The sequence below is a fragment of the Tauraco erythrolophus genome, chromosome 4 (genome assembly GCF_009769465.1).
Source record: "Tauraco erythrolophus isolate bTauEry1 chromosome 4, bTauEry1.pri, whole genome shotgun sequence".
Classification (NCBI taxonomy): Eukaryota; Metazoa; Chordata; class Aves; order Musophagiformes; family Musophagidae; genus Tauraco; species Tauraco erythrolophus.
The window spans coordinates 26346063-26367708 of NC_141468.1; the positions used below are offsets into that span (position 1 = coordinate 26346063).

The following is a 21646-nucleotide window of genomic DNA, read 5'->3' on the forward strand; positions in this document are numbered from 1 at the left end:
TTTCTCAGTGATTGATTCTATGTGCTTTGTAATTCAGACAATAATACTACTTAAGCTTTATTATTTATTTATTAACTCTTCATTTGACTAACAGTATATGTATGCATCCTGCTCTCATCTCTTAAGTAATTTCTTCTGCTCTTGCTTTTAATTGCTCGAAGTTCAACCTTTCAGGTGTTGTTTCTATGGTATTTATTTTCAGTTTAAAAATAACCCTTTGTCTGAACTGTTGTAATGTATTTGTTTTGTGTTGTCTCACTGAAATTGTGCATTTTTCAAGACACTGAACATGTCTTATCCCATTTGTACCTATTGACATATAAATGGTACGAGCACATAAATTGCTTAAATAAACTAAATAAGCTTAAACATATAGCTCATTAGTTCTCGAACTACTGTAGAATTCTAGCTTTCTCAGCTTACAGAGTTTGTTAAATTATGCATGTTTCTATTTATAGACAAAATAATTGGAAGACTGACCACGGATCTGCAGGAACGAGGGATTCATTTTTCAGTAATTTATACTGCAGTGAGACCTTCAAGGGTGAGTAATCTTCAGTGCCTAGAACTGTCAAATTTTTGGCATCCAACAACTTAATGTTTACAGAGGAACGCTGTAGATGATTTTCAAGATTACACAAGCAAGCAATCTGTATTATATGATTTTGACTAGAAACAATTACATGAGTTTTCCTGTGCGATAGCTGTATCACATAACTATTGAAGTTTTACTGTTCTAGGAAACCATAAAACTGCCATTGTCTTTAGAATTTATTATTATTAAGGACTGAAACTTTAGATTTGTTTTTTTTTTTTCCATTTAACTGTAACGGTTTTATAGTAAGTTTTACATAGAATCTGATTGAGCTTCTCAGTGTGACTGGTCAGTAAAGGTGGAATGTTATTAACTAACTGAAAGCTACTAATGTATCCATTTTTAAATTAACCGGTTTGATTCCTTTTAGACAATACTTTGTATTTACAACTGGAAGGTAAAGTTTTCACCCTTGATCATAGTCAGAACGTCATTTATAGATCACATCGTAGCGATTCAGAACAGTTATTTATGCGGAGTTATCTGTTTTGTAGGAAATACAGGATGAAATCAAGAAATATTCAAATTTTAGTGAGATTAAATGAAAGACCGTCATGCCCTGAGGAAAACAGAATACAGTTCCCACTAAGAAGAGAGGCGTATGTGGAATGGGCTGTATTCTAAAAATCAGCAACTTTCAAAGAAACATATCTATCTCTTCCGGTGGTAACACATCTGAGCTCCTAATATGATGCTTAGTTTAATTTGAATTTTAATCCAAACTCAAGATAACGCCATTTGAGAATACAGAAGATATAATTTCTGTGGTTTAGGCAACAGGAAAACCAATAGTGAGATTGTCTAGATCTAATGTGAGGACTGCAGCCAGCATCTTGAGAAGCTGGAGAGTTTTCAGGAGGGAACACTAAGAACAATTCACAACTGTCTTAACACAAAAACAACACCTAGAAAACCTGTTTTAAACGGGTATGGAGTGAAATCCCTTTATCTTACCCAAAAGAAGAGTAAGAGGCAACTTGGCTGCACTTCACAAATGTTCTTTAATCCAAAAGTGGATGAGCCTCCCAAAAGGTGTTCTGTGTTCAATGAGAAATAATCTGGGGTTTTGCAGAGAAGTAGGATCTTGAACCTGTAGCTCTCCAACAAGATTATCAGAACGGTCCCTTCAGACTCTAGGAAAAAAAGCTGGTTCTACTGAATCAAAATAAGAACTTTCTTCAGTAATCTATCCTGTGAAAATAATTTCCAGAGACTGGGTTTTGAAGACCAGAGTTAGAATATGAAGACAGAGCAGCATGAGAAATCTCACTTTGATATCCGCGCTGTATGTTTCTTGTGGTAAAGCAGAGGACATGGGTCCAAGACTTTTGATCTGCCTTTTTTGTAAATACTGCATTTTTTTAAACAAAGATTCAAAATAAAAATAAAAATTATTTAGTTATTGTGGCTCTTTACTGTTTGAAATCAAAGGGCTATGGGCATGCTTAGCTGTGAATTGCAATTAGAACAATTGGAATGAAAAATATTTTTAATTAATGAAAGAATTGGTGTCAAGAGAAGGAATTTTTTTAGCAATTAAAAAAGTTTGTTGAATTTTAAATCTGTGTGTATTTCAGCAGGCTTTCTAAATTAACGTGACTAAATTTGAGCAAATAGAGCACTTTTAAATAATTAAAGAAATATATTTTAAGATGTCTTGCATTTTTTAAAAATAAGCAATCTAAACTTTCCTTAATTCTTTAAATTCAATGCCATATAAAACCATTTGAATCATACTTTTTCTCCCACAAAAACTCTAAATTATTTCAGTACATTTAAGGTTATCAGCTTCTGTACAGAGCTAGAAAAGGCAAAATAGAAAGGACCTTTGAGGTTCATCTGTCTGTACATTTGCATGTAACTTCTTAGTACCTATTGCAAATCATTTGCTGTGCTTGAACTACAGAAGATGTGAACTGTTTCATAACCTTAAGCTAAAGGACTAACTCCCTTTGCTTGAGCTATAAAGACTATATTCCATGATCTAGAAGTTGCAGGGCCACTCCCAGTGATGACCAAGATCACTATAAATGAGAAGTAAAAGGCTTTGATCATATATATATAAAGGCCCCTCTACTCTGCTCTCGTGAGACCCCACCTGGAATGCTGCATTCAGCTCTGGAGTCCCCAACACAAGAAGGACATGGAGCTGCTGGAGCGGGTCCAGAGGAGGGCCACAAAGATGATCAGAGGGCTGGAGCACCTCTGCTATGGAGACAGGCTGAGAGAGTTGGGGCTGTTCAGCCTGGAGAAGAGAAGGCTCCGGGGTGATCTTATAACAGCTTTCCAGTACCTAAAGGAGGCCTACAGGAAAGCTGGAGAGGGACTTTTTACAAGGGTATGTAGTGATAGGACAAGGGGCAATGGCTTTTAACTGAAAGAGGGAAGATTTAGATTAGATATAAGGCAGAAATTTTTCACTCAGAGGGTGGTGAGGTACTGGAACAGGTTGCCTTGAAAAGTTGTAGATGCCCCATCCCTGGCAGTGTTCAAGGCCAGGTTGGATGAGGTTTTGGGCAACCTGGTGTAGTGGAGGGTGTCCCTGCCCATGGCCTGGGGGTTGGAACTAGATGATCTTTGAGGTCCCTTCCAACCCTAACCATTTTATGATTCTATGATTCTATGATATATGGAAAAAAGATTTTACATTACCCAATATATTTGAAAATCAGTGACAATCATTCAGTATGAAAGATTTCCATTTACTAAGTTGGCTTTTTCTTGCTGATGAAGAAAATAAGCTTTAAGCATGACACTTAGAAAAAAAAAAAAAGACAGCTCTTTCTGATCAGGTAAATTAATTTTATGCAATGAAGCTGCTAGACACTGGGGCTATAAGATACTTCTCTCCTGATTGCTCTACCTCCTTGCTGTTGGGCAGTTAATGGATTCATAGCATCGTCTTGTTACATTCATTCATCCTTCCATTGCCCCAAGCAGAGAAAAATAAATGTGAGAAATGCATATATTGAAAAAGATTCCAGACTGGTATTGGTTTCACAGAAAGCAAATGAATGTAACAGGAAGAAAAACTCCCCTGTGACTGAGTCTCTCTTCTGATTTGATGAGCAAGAGCTGTTTAGTTTAGTCGGTGCAGCCACAGATCTGTTTGGACTATCATAGTTATCAGTTAATAACCCTGATGCATGATGGAGATTTATTCAGACTGGTTCTTGTTCTGTTCCAGTTTCAGAATTTGAAGCTGAGAGACAGAATTAAGGCCCTGAAACAGGGGCCATTTGGTGACCTACATGAAATGGTTTCACTAACCAGTTGATGATTCCTCTGGATAGCCCGTTGTGTTGTATAAGAGCTGTCTTCCTCCAACAAGGCAACTGCCACATCTTGCAACTCTCATTCTAAAATTCTTTGCCTTCGAGGTCTGACTGAGTTGGGCTGACACTGAGAGTGTGACCTAATTCTGGTCAAATGAGGTATAAATGTCTACATCTGAACTCATCAACCATGGTTCTCTTTACAGTTGAAGGCTTTTTAGGGTATAATCCTTCTGACCTACTTTGTAAGGCACTGCTGCAGGATGAGATGAAACTCACCCTCCATAATCTCAGAGTCTCTGACAACTATAAAGGCAGTCCTCATGCTTAGGTTGGATCTTGACATACATATTTACTCAGACAACTGTCACTCAACATTTCTCATCTTCTTTTCCATTAAAAAGCAGAAACTTGTCCCAAGAATTGGAGAGTCTCCCACCAAGATCTTTCTTCCCCTTGAAACTCATTTGATAGCGTATTTTTCTTCAGGAGAATCGAGCCTCTCTGCAGTCCTTATTCCACTCTTGCATCAGGAGTTCTCATGAATACATGAATTTTTGTGTTCTTGGAGACTATAATCTTCTACTTGTGCTTGCTGCTAATTAGTTTTTTTGGCTTGTGGTTGTAATGCATAATTTTACCTGTGCTGTTGGAATTGGAGAGGTTAAAAAGGCGTCAGTGATTGAAAGATAAATATGCCTTAAATCATAGATCTCACCATGTTTCCCATCTTCAGATCTTCGTGGTGTCCACGTCACATTTTTACGAGTTTGCTTCTGAAACTTCTGCAAGACAGTTTTATAGTTATCTCTTCCCAGTTAGATTGAATGCTGAGGAAACACGTATTGCCAAAATGAGATTTATAGCTACTTCCCAGCCAATATTCATTTTGCTGACTCCACTTTTTACAGATGCGTTGTGAAGTGTTGTTTAAACCTTCTCTACTGCCTCCACATTTTCAGTGAGCTTCAGCTACAGTGGGCTTTTGACTGCTTCATTCTACAAGCTGTCTGCCCTAGTTGGTGTTTGTGTTGAGTGTTTGATCCGGTTCAGAGCCAAGCAATATGAGTTATAGGAACTTTATTCAGCCATAAGTAGCATGGGCATCTGCAGCACAAGTGGTTGCATTTGACTCTTAAAAAGTGCCTCTTGAAGGTATTGATCCTTGGGTGCCATTGATGTGCAGTCCAGCTGAAAAGAGTATGAAAAAGTTTTATCTTTGGCAAGTGCTTGTGGTTGCATTTTCTTTGTTTCTGCTTTCTACCTAATGCATTCTTAAAAATGCATTCTGTTTTGCAGTGCTGCATCTTCCACTTACATCCAGCTCCTCTCTTTTTTGTTATTTCATGGTTTAACACCAGCCGGTGACTAAGTGCCACCCAGCCACTCGCTAAGTCCCCACTGGTGGGATGGGAGAGAGAATGGGAAAGGTAAAAGCAAGAAAATTTGTGGATTGAGATAAAGACAGTTTAATAAGTAAAGAAAAAGCCACTTATACAAGCAAAGCAAAACAAGGAATTCATTCACTACTTCCCATGGGCAGGCAGGTGTTCAGCCATCTCCAGGAAAACAGACCTCCATCATTTGGGAAGGAAAACACCATATCTTCAAATGTCTCCCCTTTCTTCTCCCCCCAGCTTTATATGCTGAGTATGACATCATATGGTGTAGAATATCCCTTTGGTCAGTTGGGGTCAGCTGTCCCAGCTGTGTCACCTTCCAGCTTCTTGTGCACCTGCAGCCTACTCGCTCGCGGGGTGGGGTGAGAAGCAGCCTTGACTGTGTAAGCACTGACCAGCAATAACGTAAACATCTCTGCATCATCAACACTGTTTCCAGCACAAATCCAAAACCTAGCCCCATAATAGCTACTATGAAGAAAACTAACTCCATCCCAGCCAGAACCAGCACAGTTCACCACTCTGAGGAGACTAAACTCTCCCCACTTAAAAAATTTCATTATAATAAAAAATAAACTTGAACTTGTACATGAAGAATATGCACTTAATTATTTCCTAGCTAACTTGGTATTTTTTTTACTTAATAGAGGCACAGTCTTTTTAAATAATTACAAAAGAACTGCTTAAGGCTGGTTGAAGCCAGTTACATATCACTCTGGAGGAAAAATTGAACAAACATTTAGCCAAATTAGATTGAAAATTGAATATTAAGGATGTGAGAAACACTTGCTAGCAATTCTGTATGATTCATTCCATGTGTCACTGAGGAATTCAGGGAAATAACTGAAAACTAGTGTTTCACCTTTAACCCTAGAATTTGCAGTGAGGCATTAAGATTCATTTGCTTTAAACATTTTTGCAACTTTAACTTTCATTTTGTATTTATGTTTATATACGTATATGCATATTGACTTCACTGGAAAATGGAGGGCAGCATGGAACTAAACTATTATTCTAATCTGATTAGAACAATATTTTTATTTTCAGTTGCTAACTAACTTTTTAAGGCATAGATGAAGCCTCTACAGGTGTTGCATATACACCAAATTAGAGAGTTGTATTTATTTTGCATTAATCCACCAGGAAAACTGGGGTGGAGGAGGGATGGTGGAGAAGGACAGAGGTGAGGATGAATTCTGTCTTAGGAGAAAATAGAAATTGGTAAAATGCAGGTATAAAAATTGGAAAGAATCCTATTAAAAATATAGTCATATTTAGCAGAGGTCGTAAACACAGTTCGGATAAAAATTAAGATATAAGGCTAAAATAAGATAGAATAGATGGAATGTGTAACTGTAAACAGACATATTGATATGGCATGTTAGTAGGCATGCTAAAAACTTTTTGGAAGGAAAATACCAAGGTAAAAAAAATTATTAGAATGACAGAATAGATCTGTACAGGACTGCTGTTATATCTTGAAGTTTGGATTTAAGGACACAAAGATAAGTATTCTGGGAATTCTAGAGTCCTGTTCTAGGAACAGAGACTTTGAAGACTGAGGCCAAATACAACATATGAGCGACACGACTTTAACCTAAAGATTGAAATGATCCATGTATCTGTGATTTGGTGAATAGCCCAGTAAGCTCCACTAATTATGTTGAATGACACTGTTTGTAGACAGAATGTAAACTGTTCTAACACAACGTATTAAAACTCAAAACTATATGTCAAAAAGCATTTTTGAAAGAACGTTTCCTTCCCCTCACCCTCCTCCCTACATGGAAACATTCCAAACTGTGTCATAATTAAACAACAGAGTGAAAGAGGTGAGGCTATTAAAAGTAATAAACTAATAATGCCATGCTTCAAAAGTAAAGTCCTGTAAGCATACAGAAAATTCAAAGGAATATAAATTCTTGCAATTGCAGTGCAAGACCATATGGCAGACATCAAGAAATTCAGAGGAATAATATGCAAAAGACATAAAAACTATTAATAAAAACACAGTAGATAGGCACTCTTTCAGAAATAATTGGATCTAATAAAAAAGAGAAACTCAAAAAATGAGTGACAACACAAAGCCAATGAGTCTGTGTGTTGATCACCTCTGTGGTGGAACATAGAGAAGTTCTCACTTCAAAGACTTTTTCCATTAAACTTGAGCCTCAAAAGCTTTTGCTGTTATTGACGTAGTAGTAGGAGAGATTTCAGAACAAATCAATAGAATGAATAGTATCGTATCACCAAGGTCAGATAATTTTCACCTAAGTTTTAACTAAAATAAGAAACTGCCAAACTATCAATTGTCATTATTTCTAATGTACAACTTAAAATCATAATTATAAATATTCTATATATGTATATAGAAAAATTATAAATCAGTTTGGCCTCAACTCCAGAGGACCAGGAAGTTGCAAGTGCGACATGGGGTTTGAAAAGAGGCTCTGTATCTCTGCAGAAATAGAACCAGGAAACCTATCTTCTGTACTGACGAAATAGGTTGAAACTAAAGTAGTAAATATGTGGCTATATGAAGAAAATAAAATATGGATTCAGTATTCCTTGAAAGGCATAAAATACATAAGTAAAAGTGATCCTGTTGCTACAGTAAAAAAGGTAAAAAAGTGAAATAATTTTTGGGTAGAAATCAAAAAAATAAAGGTAGAAAACAAAGGATAAAAATAAAGGATCTGTGTTTACAGTGGAGAGTAATTACCAGTAGAGTTCCCTGGGGATTGATGTTGATACCTGTCTTTAGTATGGAAAGAGGGCTGAAATCCAAAAGTGCCAAAATTTGCTGATGTACTGACAAGCTGGAGAAACCACTCACAGCACTGCGTTGCTGGGTGATAAAATGACAGATGAAATCCAGTGTGAAGGGAAGTAACACCCATAAGGAAAACCTTAAATATGCATATTACACTGTGGTGAGTGGTTGCTGTTTCTCAGAAGAGGAATTACGGTGTGAATGTGGGTAGATCTCTGGGAACATCCCTGCAGTCAGCTGGAAATAGGTAGCAGAGTGTTACCCATCATTTGGAAAGGAGGAGGGCAAAGCAGCGAGGGCGAGTGAGTGCAAGTCAGCCAGTGGAATAGCGTGTGTGATTCTGGCCACCCCATCTCCAAAGGGATACAGTAGAACTACCAGATGAAAATATTTTAGCTAGGAAAATCAGCAATTCAAGGCGGAAATAACAAATACAACCACTAATAGCATGAATGGGCTAAACCAGAAATAATTATTCACCGTTTGTGGCCAGTATTCACAATTGTCACCACTCACAGACCATAACACAGGAATTTAGAAACACTAAATTCCTTTAAAGAAACATAAGTAAACTATTTTTGGGTGACAAAAGTACATAGACTTCAGTGATTTGGTGAACTAGTGGAAGAAAGGTAGGAAGGAAGGATGGAAGGAAGATCCTGTTACACGTGTTCATTTGAGTGCAACCTTTGTCTCCGAAGGTTTCTAACTCAAAGATTACAGAAATCAAGGAGGGTATCCTAGGCAAGTATAGTTTGTATTTACCCTTTTCTTATTTTTAGCTGCCAGTTACTATCAGTAGCACTGGCAGTGAGCTAGGTGGACCTTTGGTCTCACACAGTTTAGCTGGTCTTGTGTGTTGGCAGTGGAAGGTTGGGATATTGACATAACACTTCTCTGGGACAGGAATGCGAAACGTAATATGTAACTTATTTAACTAAGGGCCATGAGTCACAAGAGGCAGCCTACAGATTAAACAAAACTCCACTACCGAAAGCTCACGGACTTTCCTCCTCATGCTCGCCTATCAGGTTGTTGTAGAATTGCCACTTCTGAAAATGGAAATAATTGCCACATCAAAAAAAAAAAGTCTACTACATATAAGCCATTGTTTTGCTGGCAACCAGGAAATCCATAACATAAAGTGATTGTGCCAGCTGGAAATTGGGTAGGTAGCACCTCAAGCTTGGTGCAGTTTTTCCTGCTTTCCGTGTAGTGAAATAGGTTGGATTCTCAAGATCCCTGTGATTAAGGATATGCAAGTTGCCTCTGGGAACTCTGAATCCCTTCCCCATTCATTGCTACTGGTGAGCACGGAGACTTGTGTCTTCAGCACCTTCTCCATACACCAAAGCCCACAGGTATGACCTTCTTCAGAGGCAGACATGCATTCCCATTTTGGGGCAGCAAAGGGTTAGAAACTGTAAATGATCTCATCCACCCAGAGGATCACAGTACGTATCTCCTCCCAAATGTCCCTAGGGCTGAAGAGCCAAGAGCTTGGTGCTGTGTGGCAGCTCCTGCATGTAGTCAGAGCAGCCTTGCCCTAAACATCTACCTGCAGCACTACTTCTCTTCCTTCCCTTTGTAGGGAATTAAATAAATAAAGCTGGTAAAAAACCAGCTGGCTCAACCATAGAGATGCCCCATGTACTGGCAAATGCATTTACATCCCGTATCATTTGATTTCTAGTGCAGCCTCTGTTGTCTGTGCTAAAGGAATAGCTGTTAGAGGAACAAAGACACACTTTACCAAGACTTGACGAAAGTTTGCCAACAATCAGTAAAATGCAGATCCCCGATCCTGGACAGGATCTTAACACAGTTAAGACTAGTTAGAAGAAAACTGTATTATTTCATTACAGTTTCAACTGGCATATCATATTCTATCTTTCTTTTCACTTTAGGAAATAATTTGTTCACTCTATGTAGTGCTACAAAATGTTTCAGTTTTAGAAATTCAGCGTTTTGTGGTAGGAAGACATTTTGTTGCACAGTTCTAGGTCTGCCGTATTTCTGCATGTAGTCATTGTGTTTTTCTCTGCTTTCTAAGTCTTACACTGCCTGCGATCCCCTAAAGCATTAGACTCTGTTCAAAGCCATTAGGTAATGATTTTCTGCCATTTGAAACTGAAAAGAGGGACCATCATTATTCATGCGTAGCCATTGTGCATATGCAGCTGTTAAACTTGTAAATACAGCATGCAGGCTTCTAAAATCAGGATACAGAATGGTAACTTTTTGTGTAATTTTCAAGCATATTTATGATTTCAACAGAGAAATACATCTTTGCTTTAGTGATGGATAGTTCTGTTGAAATGTTCTCTCTAAAAGTTACTTTTATTAAATCCTACAGGCTTTTCCGTGAAAATCCGTTAACCTGGAGTTGCATGCAAGCTTCTCCTCACAAAGATTGCACATTAGAGCTTTAGCAGACAAAGCTAAGAACTAGGCCAGGGTGTTAATAAAATGTTGACAGACTCTTACGAGAGTGTTTGTGTATTGAAATAGAGATCTTATTTCTTTCTGAAGACTGTATTATCCCATCTCTTGTAGCTAACAACTTTAAATTGAATTGGATTTCAGTCACCTAATATATGGTATCTTTCTTTTTAGAAAGTTGTCAAATCAGAAAATTAACTGCTTACAGAAACTTGTGGTGCTAGTATCTTTTGAGGAAATAGTGCTGTACAGCCAGATCCTTGTGCTGTCACCTGTGTTAGCATCAGCCAAACTACAGCCGACCCAGAGGCAATGGTGGGATGGCTCTGGGAGTCACTAGTGTACCCCCAGACCCAAAGGAACTGGGATGCTCTAAGAGAAGAGGTAAATTTGCCCAGCATGAGGTTGACAAGGCTTTGTTTCTTCTGGGATTCAACCTAGTTTCATAGCACTATGCTGATCCAGGTAGACTTAAAGCTCACTCCAACCTAGCATGGAAATCTCTATTATCAGGCCATTGTATGACATATGTCCTTAGTGTCACTGGTAGAAGAAAACTTTCCTTTTCCTGCCAAAATGCTACAGGGCTCTTCTAAATTTTTAAATGGAAGCATTGATGTAAAAGCCATATATAAAGTGGTGCCTGATATCAAATTTTATATTACATGGCATATTTTGTTCTTGTTCTGTCCTTGTCATTTTACTAAAATCTCAATGTTTACAATTTTATTGAAACATTGCAGCTGTTCTTCTGTGATGGGATTTTTGGTTTAGCTCAAATGGCTGAGTGACTTCACAGATAGATATTTAATGAATCATAAAAAGTATCATTCTACATTTTAGTGCACTACAGTATGAAAGTTAAACCCCAAGTATTCTAACAGCTAGATATCTCTGCCTCTGGGGCTTTCAGCTGAATCACTTGCAAAATCCTGGAATAGAATAAGAAGAGTTTTTTCTCTATATTGATCAGCACTACTACAAGGTGAATGTTAGATCCTCCTTTACCTCCTCGCTGTTGAAAACTCATTCCTCCCCCCAGTACATAGTTTCTTTATGACCCTAATGACATTCCTTGCTACTGCTCCACAATTTTTCTCAGGATCCAAACTGTCAGCAGGAAAAACTGATTGTGGTTGAACCAAAACCAAAGCCAGGCTTGATATTACATTGCCAGGGAAGCTTGGCTATGGAGTAGGAACTGCAATAGGCATCAAGTTGCTAAAGCAATCACACAGGAGTGCTGGAAGGAAGTTTTTTTTTTTGTTTTCTAACACCCCTCACCTTGTAAAGTTCAATTTTCCAAAGTTTAATATCAAAGCATCAGGACAAAGGTCAGTAACTACCAGCCACAGAGGTGGCAGTTACACCTAACTGCTGGCAAAGGTTGCATGCTTTGGTCTTATTTTGGTTTAGTTGCTGGGCTGCAGCCTGGTAGGAGATGAAGGAAATTATGAAATTGAGATTGATGACATTGGCTGAGATGTGCTTTGGTGGATATATCTATTTTGAGACAAACTTGAATGAGGAAAGGGTTTGTCAAGAGAAAAGAAAGCATGGTAATCTCCTTTAAAAAACCATGGATGTTATTTCTAAGATTAGCTTTGTCTAGACTTTCTAATGTGGGTTTCATTTCATTCATATACCTCCTAGCTTAAAAATATTATTGTCAGAAAAATTAAGTGCATACTGAGTGCAAGAAAGCAGAGTAGAAGGTAAGCACCTTTTTATTGATTTTCTGTGAAAAAATGCTTGTTTTAACTTTCCTGTCGAAGAGATCCAGTTTGCTAGAATTACTGGCCTTTGTCTTTTGATTCATCAAAACTAGGAAGACAGATCCAGACTCTCCTCAAAAGTTTCTGCAGTGCAAGTTCTGGCTTTCTCTGTTTTCTCCAAAAGAGTTGTCACATACAGATAGAGATGCCAAAAGCAAAGAACGGTGGTGGTGTCACACTGAACATGTATTTTTACAGGGAGAATCAGACCATCTGAAAACATACTGATATTTAGACTGTAATTTATTACAGACAGACCTGAAGAATTGTAAAAATGATGTGCAACTTTTTAAAGTTAAAAATTAATTTCCTTGAAGTATCAATAAAAACTTCAAGTGTAACATGTAATACTACAGTCCTGTCTACACCTCTTCCTTCAAGTTAGGGAAAAAAGGGAGACAGGCATCCCAGTTTTGCAAATTGGTCCTCTAAAGTTCTGCAGGGTCAAAATATTAAGTGGAGGGAGGAAGACTTTTACGGATCTTCACATTTTTAATTTCCCTGTGACTAGCCTACATCTGGGACAAAGAGTGCTGGCAACTCTCCCAGCACCACGAGTAACACATTTTGGCCCCTGTCTGCATTTTTGCATTAGGTAATCCACCAGACCCCTATCTAACCTCCATCCAACCCTCACTGCATATCTATTTCTACTTATGCAGCAAAGTCTCCTCATCCTTTTTCACATCTCCTGTGGCAATTTTGATTTCACATATGGACATAGGAAAGTGGGGAAAACAACCAGTTGGTGTGGGTATTCCCCTTAGCAGTCTAAAAATTATGTAAAATCTGCAGCTTCTTATATCTTCATGGCAGAATTGCCTGAAACAGAGCCCAAAATCTAAGTTAAAGCTGAGAAGATTGGCATCAGCATATACTCCTTGAAAGATACATCTGGTAGATTCCTTTCAGGATTAATTCTGTTTTACAATGGAAGCTCTTAATACAAGGGTTTTTCTTCTCTTTTGTATGTTAGATTGAAAAATCTGATGAGCTAAAAGGGTGTAAATGAGTTTTAACACTCTGGTAGATGACCAAGACATTCTTTTCATTGGAATAATTGTGTTTGAGTTATTTATCCTAAGTGAAATTTAAGGCTGAGAATTAGGTGTAGCAGCTCCTTCCACTGCTAGTACAGCTTATACATAATCAGTTTTACTTTCTAAAATCAAGATCTTTTTATAGGCCAATTTCTGGTCTTCCTTAAGTTAGATGAAAAAGTTTGGTATCAAAACCTGTTATAAGTTGGAGAGAAAAAATAACAGGAAATATAATTTTCTTCAGAAATTGGAACTACTGTGACATTTATGGATGTGCTTGTGTGTTCCATACATGCAAAATTTCCTTGCCTCATTTTAAGCCTTTCGAGCAGAACGATTATCACAAGTGCTGCTTCACAGCACCTTCCTCTGGGTTCTGTCACTTGCACGGCCCCTGCTAGCTCACTCGTCTCTGCACCATACTCCATCTGACAAAGTAGCCATATTCTCTGTAAATGACAGTCAAGAGATCTCTTATACAGCCCAGTGCTGCAAAAGGACAGGCCTGTGAAGAGACACTTTGTACATAAACATATGAGCTGACCCTGCAGATTGTGTTTACACAGGCCACTGAACTGAGCAGTATAATAAATATTGCAGTTTTATTTTCTCTTCTACCAGAAGATCTCCAAGTGCTTGGTCGTGACTTGGGTAGTCTCCACAAGTCATAACAGAGCTATCAATTATAAAAGAGAACATTATATTTTACAGTGAGATCATTATCTCTTACAGTGAGACACATATTTTCACTTTAACATTCATATCCTAGCCTTGCTTTTGTGAAAAGCCCTGGGAGATGCAGAGCACCAGGTAGGAGCTGAGTGTCACAGTCCCTGAGCCATTTGGCTTGCTGGTAGAAGTATGCATGGTGGGATGGGGGAGCCACCAGGTGGTAACGTGGGCCAGTAAGCTTGGTCGTATATTCTGCAGGGCACTAAAATGATAGTAATCTTTTCAATAAATGATTGCTATTGATATAATGTATCTAATTTCTGTGTATTTTTTTCCCCTGCTTTATCATAATATTAATAAAAAAGGGAAAAAGAGGTGAAGAATTCCTCTGGGCAAAATGTCATGCCATTGACGTTTATTCTGATGTCTTGGTTAGGCTTACAGCTGCTTTAAATACATGCAAAATAGCATATAATCCACCTCAGTGTGACAGCAAGCAGTGGCCTTATGATTTCCCTACCAGCTGCTGAAGTGGAAGTGAAAAGGAGAAAGTATAGTGTTAAGAAGGAGAGTATTTTCTGGAAGTTTAATCTCCGTTTTTTGTCAGGACCCCATTCCAGTTTCGGCAATGAAAACTTAACCCTGCTTTGAAAACATTTTTCTTTGTGTGTGCTTTTAAGTGTGACCACTTTAAGCTCCTTCTCTTGGTCATCTTGTAAATGCCCTCAGATCTGCGTTCTCCATCTGGATCTATGTGTAGATCCATGTGGTCGACAGGGAAAAAAATGAGATTTCTGACAAATTCTCCACCTATATTTCCACTCTACTCTTTCCCTATACCTGTGAATGCACATATGTATGTGAGCAATACAGGTATCCAAGCCTGTACTTATGCCAAGTATTGTCATAGTTCAATTATGCATGGATTTTGAATTAGATGATCTTTATTTTAAAGTATGTTTCTCTCTTTGCTTATAATTTAGAACAAATTTTCTCTTCTGTGTTTTGCTGAAGAGAAGTGCATGACATACTTAGTTGCTTTTTCTGTGTAGACTGGTGATTCTGGTCAGGGAAAAAATCATTAATGTTGACAGGAAATATGTCTGAGTAAAAAATGTAAGGGTTTGGCTCTCACGATCCAAAGAGCTTACTGCAGCTTATACGTACATACAAAAATTGATTTTTCTAAAAGAGGTTTCTAAATTTTCCTGAATCTACTCAATGCACATTTTTACCTGCTTTGTTTCCCTTGAAAGCTGTATTGTAGCTTTACCTCATGCTGTTTGCATTGAAGAGAATTAATGTGGAAGGAACGAACAATTCCAGAAATTGAATTCTGGTTCTGAAACACCTGCAAGTGCAATTACTTGAGATTTTTGCTCTTTAGATAGGTAAGTTTTACTGTATTATTATATGCAAGTTATAAAATTTCAGGTGATTTAGTGTGAACAGAAATTTTAAATTTTAAAAACTACCTTGAAGTTGTGATAACCTACCACCTTGAATGAGATAGGTAAATGAGCAAGAAAGGTGCATTCAAATGAGCTTCTGGTAATTCCTGATAAGCTAACCATCTCCATTGGAAATGTTTGGGGGATTCTGAGTACAACTAGATCACCCTACAAACATTCCTGGTGGAAAATGTAGTTTAAACATCCTCTGGGTTCTATTGCAGCAGAGCAGAAATTTTGTCTCTATCAGTTTTAGTTATAAAGAATGAAAGTCAAAATTAGTTGCAGATAGGTAAGATCCTTTGCAACAGAGCACAGAAGACTGTAGTTGCTGCATCAAAGCTTGCATTTGAACTTGGTATTTTGTGCTGCTCTGAACCAGTGGGTGTTTTCAGTACCATGCCTAATTTCATATCTTTGTAGAGGATGGATAAACAGTATCTCATGGTTCACATTTTGTACTGATAAGTTAATTCAAAGTATAGGACTTGGAAAAAGTAGTAGGTAAAATGTGTAGTTCAATTACTAGGCAGGAAATTACATCCTAACAAGACCTGGCTTCTACATCTTTTGAAAACTAGTAATCTGGACTTTGATCATTGTGATGAATCATCAAAAGAAGCGTGGCCAGCAGATCGAGGGAGGTGATTCTGCCCCTCTACTCTGCTCTTGTGATACCCCACCTGGAATACTGCATTCAGCTCTGGAGTCCCCAACACAAGAAGGACATGGAGCTGCCGGTGTGGGTCCAGAGGAGGGCCATGAAGATGATCAGAGGGCTGGAACACCTCTGCTATGAAGACAGGCTGAGAGAGTTGGGGCTGTTCAGCCTGGAGAAGAGAAGGCTCCGGGGTGATCTTATTGCAGCTTTCCAGCACTTAAAGGGGGCCTGCAGGAAAGCTGGAGAGGGACTTTTTCCAAGGGCATGTAGTGATAGGACAAGGGGCAATGGCTTTAAATTGAAAGAGGGCAGATTTAGATTAGATGTAAAGAAGAAATTTTTCACTTTGAGGGTGGTGAGGCACTGGAACAGGTTGCCTTGAGAAGTTGTGTCTGCCCCATCCCTGGCAGTGTTCAAGGCCAGGTTGGATGAGGCTTTGGGCAACCTGTTGTAGTGGAGGGTTTCCCTGCCCATGGCAGGGGGGTTGGAACTAGATGATCTTTGAGGTCCTTTCCAACCCAAACCATTCTATGATTCTATGATTCTATGATTCTGTGATTCTATGATTCTATGATTCTATGATTCTATGAAGAAGCCTTCCTCATCATGCATCCTACTCAGGTCATGCTGAGGTCTAGATCTGTAGATGATTTAGGATAAAGTCACACAGAATCACAGACTAATTGTGTTTGGAAGTGACCACTAGAGGTCATCTAATCCAACCTCCCTGCCCAAGCAGGGCCACCCAGAGCCAGTTGCCTATTACCATGTCCAGTTGGATTTTGAACACCTCCAAGGAGGAAGACTCCACAAATTCTTTGGCCTACCTGTGCCAGTGCTCAGTCACACTCACAGTAAAAAAGTGTTTCCCGATGTTCAGACAGAATCTCCTGTGTTTCAGTTTGTGCCCATTGCCTCTGACCCTGTCAATGGGCGCCACTGAAATGGAGCCTAGTTCCATCTTCTTTGCAATCTCCCTTCTGGTAGTTATATGCGTTCATGAAATCCTCCTCTTGAGCCTTCTCTTCTCTCACCTGAACAGTCCAGCTCTCTCAGCCTTTCCATAGAGGAGAGATGCTCCAGACCATTCCTCATTCTTGTGGTCCTTTGTTGGTTTCTCTCCAGTACGTCCATGTCTCTCTTGTACTGCGGAGCCCAGCGCTGAACCCAGCACTCCAGGTGTGGCCTTACCAGTGCTGGGTAGAGGGGAAGGATCACTCATCTTCAACCTGCTGGCAATACTTTGTCTAATGCAGCCCAGGATACCATTAGCCTCCTTTGCCACATTGCTGGTTCATGTTCAATTTAGTGTCCACCAGGATCCCCAGGTCCTTTTCCACAAAATTGCTTTCCAGCCAGTTGGCTCCCAGTGTGTACTGGTGCCTGGGGCTGTTCCTCCGCAAGAGCAGGACTCGCACTTCTCCTTGCTGAACTCCACGAGGTTCCTGTCAGCCCATTTCTTCAGCCTGTGGAGGTCCCTCTGGATGGTAGCACAGTTCTCTGGCAGCACAACCCTCTGGCACCTCAGAAGCTGAATCCAGGATGAATCCAGTCTCCTCAATAAAACAGAGGGACACTGCTTGAAATTTATATGGAATGCAAGATTCACCAAATCTAGGCCCAAAACTGAAATTACATTTTAAGATAGCCTAGAGGGGAATAAAAATCCCAAACCCACAAAACATTAGAAATCATAAAAATGTAAACTGTTCAAACTCTCAAAAATAGAGATAATCGGTAACTCTGCTTAATGTTCTAGATTTTGACAGCTCAAAGCACTGTTATGCTACAGTCTTGCACTGACCAATGAAATCAGCGTAATCAAATCCATTCTATCTGCTTGCCATACATATGATTTTATAAACTTGACACTGCAAGGAACTTCTTTGTGTTTGTGCCAAATTCTAATGCTTGCCTTTTAAATTTTGGATCCTTAGCAGTGAGATACAAACAGCCATTGCCCACGTCACGGATTTATGGCACAGTACCTTTCAGAAAAAAGGATGTATTAGCAGAGGTAGTGGTGGTGGTGATGCTGTCCATAGTGAGGCCATGATGCTACATGGAGGAAAACTGACTTGTTTGTGTGGAAGGGAAACTGAAATGGTAATTTCAGAAAAGACTTGAAATGTGCTGATACTTGGCTGGGACGTGAATGCTGAGTGGCTTCTGATGTCCCACAGCCAAACCCCAAAAAGCAGCATGATCTGTCATTCTGCCGGGATCAGCAACCCTGCACTCAGCATGCGGCAGCTTCCTAGCATCATTTTTTAAATTATATTTTGCAAAAAGATTGTAAAGTGAATTGAGAAAACGTAAGTGTACAATCAACTTGATATTCAGTCAGAAGAATTACTGATGGTACGTTATGGGTAGATGGAGTTCAAGATACCAAACCCAAAATCTAGTTCAGCTAGCAAGTATTTGTCTTTGGGGTGCCTTGGTAGCAGTCGCAGTGCCTGCCCTCCCCTCCTCACACGTTACACCTCATGATTCAACTCTTCAAATTCATAAGTGACCAAAAGAATTTTTTTACCTCCCCTTTCACAATGCGTTTTGAGCTTTTGCCCTAAATATTTTCAAGCTTTTTTCTGCATTTATGAAGTTTAATACTAATAAGCAATATCTGGTTCTTATACTGCACTGTTTTTTTACTAGGAGGTAAGATTTTTATGTAGTTTTGTGATTCCAACAACTGGTTTAATCATATGATGACTAAATTTGGAAAAACTACCATTTGCCATCTAAGTAGGGTATATACAGAGAACACACTGCAGCCCACAGTACTAGTATGGAGGCAGGGACTAGGCTAAGATACAGCCTAAGAAGAAAAAGGGAGTGCACCTTTCTTCTTCCTCCTGACCTCCCTCTCTGAAGGTACAGAAAGACCTTCACCTTCCTCTAGCTGTGACAAGAGCAACAGCTCCACAGAGAAGATGTGGTCATAGATCCATACTGTTAGAAATTAAAAGGAGCAACCAAGACAGTTTTCTTCTTACTATTGATGTGCACACCTAAACACAGCAATAAAAAAAGTCAAGAAGTACAAGAACGAAAAAGATGGCATAACCAGCTATTGAACTCATGTCCAAAAATACCACATTGGAACTAGTGTGAAATGTAGCCTGTTTCTATGGTTCATTACCATCCATCATTTCAGCCAATGAAAATTTTATTTTCCCAATATTTTGTATTTTTCTCATATGCGTTTGCAACCATTCGATTTATATTTGTTTGTAATTTCAAATACATAAAACAGCCCCAAATCTTTTTTCTTGTCCCTAGCCATTCTATTTTGGAACAGCCAACAAAAACCCAGTAACAACAACAACAAAACAAATGCATAATTTTGGATCTAAGATCTGTTTGCTTTGAAAAAAGATTGATATGTTGGTGCATCAAAATTTTGCCAGATCAGCTGTCTTTCTCCTTTCCAAGAGAGACGATTCTGAATTAGCAGACTTGCAAAACAGATCAAAGGGAAGAATTTTGTCCAGGCTACTTCTATTACAGGTTCAGCTGGTAATTACAGTGTTCGGTTCTGGTCTAGAACAATGTAAATTGCACCCTTTCTTTTCTGTATCTTGTTTAGTTAGGTCTTGTGATTACTCACTGCATATGTGAGATAAAAAATGTCATTCATAAATCCAGAGGAACAAGACAGCGTCTCAAACCATGCGGTTCAGATTAGGTAAAGGGGAAGGGGGCACTAAACAACAGAATAAAATATGGCTTAATGATTGACAGCATGGCCACTATGGATTGTTCCTAAATAATCTCATCTGATTTACAAGAATTCAGTGTAAATATAATCCATTTCTCAGGGAAGTATCTTGTCATTTATAGTTTATCATGAAATATATGGCATGGGGAGAATTATTTTAACTCAGTAAGCTTATGTTTGTGCAGCAACAAAAGAATAAGAAAACGAGCCTGAAACAGAAAGGCAGGGATGTGCTGGGGGAGCTCTCAGCTTCCCACTGCTGCAGGGTCAGCTGGAAGGAGCGACTGCCGTCTTCAGGTCTCCAGCGGGCCCAGGCTGGGGTGTTTCAGAGATCCTCCTTCCAGCCTCAAGGATAAATCGTTTTGAATCTCGGTGAGGCAATGCTTTCTGATTTTGAGTGTGCTAAATTACCTCACCCATGGGTAACTTACAGAAACACGTCTTCAAGCTGAAAGGATGGCTATACAGGCTGGTAAGCGTTTGGAGGACACATCTCCAGGGAGCTGACGCTTTCAGGATCCCTTTTGGCGTAGTTGTCCTGCCTGTATTTTCAGCCACAAACATAATCGAAACAAAGGCTGCTTTTAGAAACATGTTTGGCAAGCAGTGTTGCCTCTCTTCTCCAGCATGGACAAATTTGTTAAAACAGGTTTAATTATGGGAAACTTGTGGATTTCTCAGTCCCTGGCAGCCCTTCTTCAAACACTCTTTCAGTTCATATACTTTTTCAGAGATGAAAAGGGATCTTTATGTGAGAGCCTCACGACAAAGTACTGGCAGCAGAGCAACAGAAATAAAGCTGGAGTCTCATGATTATATTCTAATAGCTTTCTTTTTATTTTAAGATACTTCAACCTAATCCCCTGAGTTAGTCCAATCACAGTTTCCAATGTAGCATTGTTTTCAGCTATTAGCAGGTGGTTTTTAAAGCCCTCTTTAGGCGATACACGGGGCCCACATACTGAAGTCAATTGTTAGACAGGATATAATTTAGACTTCAGCTCTTCCTCTCAGTTTGAAATAAAATGATTACATTTCAGGAGAGCCTAAGGGAAGATTAAAAGTTTTATATCAAAAGTTGAATATTTTCTTTTGTTGTACGCTCTGCTTTTAAAGAAAATGGTATTCATTTAAAATAATGCATGTTCTGATGTATTTGAAAAGGCACTACTCTGAATTAAAAAGAAATTCATAAAGTATGCATGTATGGGAGAGGAAGATTGCAATCTTCATTTGAGTCTTTAGTCAACGGTTTTTAACTCAGCTCATTCTGCTTTGTTCATAGAATGATATCTCTGCAAAGATGCTTTGTAAATAACAGATGGCCCATAGCATTTAGAGAGCAGCGGTTAAGGTGACAAAATCTTCTGGGGCTCCTCTCCACAGGCAGGTTATAAAGCGATATTATGGCCTCTGTTCCAGACTGGAAAATTGCCCTTGCCTGTCTTTAAATCTGTTAAAAGTGGTTCCAGGCAATAGTTCCACATAATTACAGTTCTGGTAACCCCTGTGATGTCTCTCATTTCTTGTATCCCAAAGTTATCCAGAGGTAGAGGCCACGTGTAGAATACAAAGTTGTAAAACTGACATGGGTCTTAAAAATAGAGGGAATAGCCCAGATATGAACAGAGTAAGAAGTGAAGAGTAAGATATTAACAACAGGATTAAGTTATTGTCTGATAAGGTCAGCTAGCTTTTACTGTTGATATCAATGGGACTGTTTTACCAAGGATGCCCCGGGCACATTTGCAAAAAGACATTACCTATTAAAAGGGAGTTCCTGGAAACCTCCAAAAAGAAAATATATATATGCAGTGAAGTCTCTTGTAGAAGTTCAC

General features: G+C 38.9%; 1 protein-coding gene across 1 annotated transcript in view; it reads left to right on the plus strand.

Annotated features, from left to right (window-relative positions):
- Positions 1-21646, plus strand: part of LOC104378072 (V-type proton ATPase subunit S1-like) — a 56746-nt gene that overhangs the window by 20822 nt on the left and 14278 nt on the right. Inside the window, exon 6 of the mRNA XM_086609906.1 lies at positions 459-544. Coding sequence (XP_086466032.1) covers positions 459-544 — 86 coding nt within the window. The remainder of the gene's footprint in view (positions 1-458; positions 545-21646) is intronic.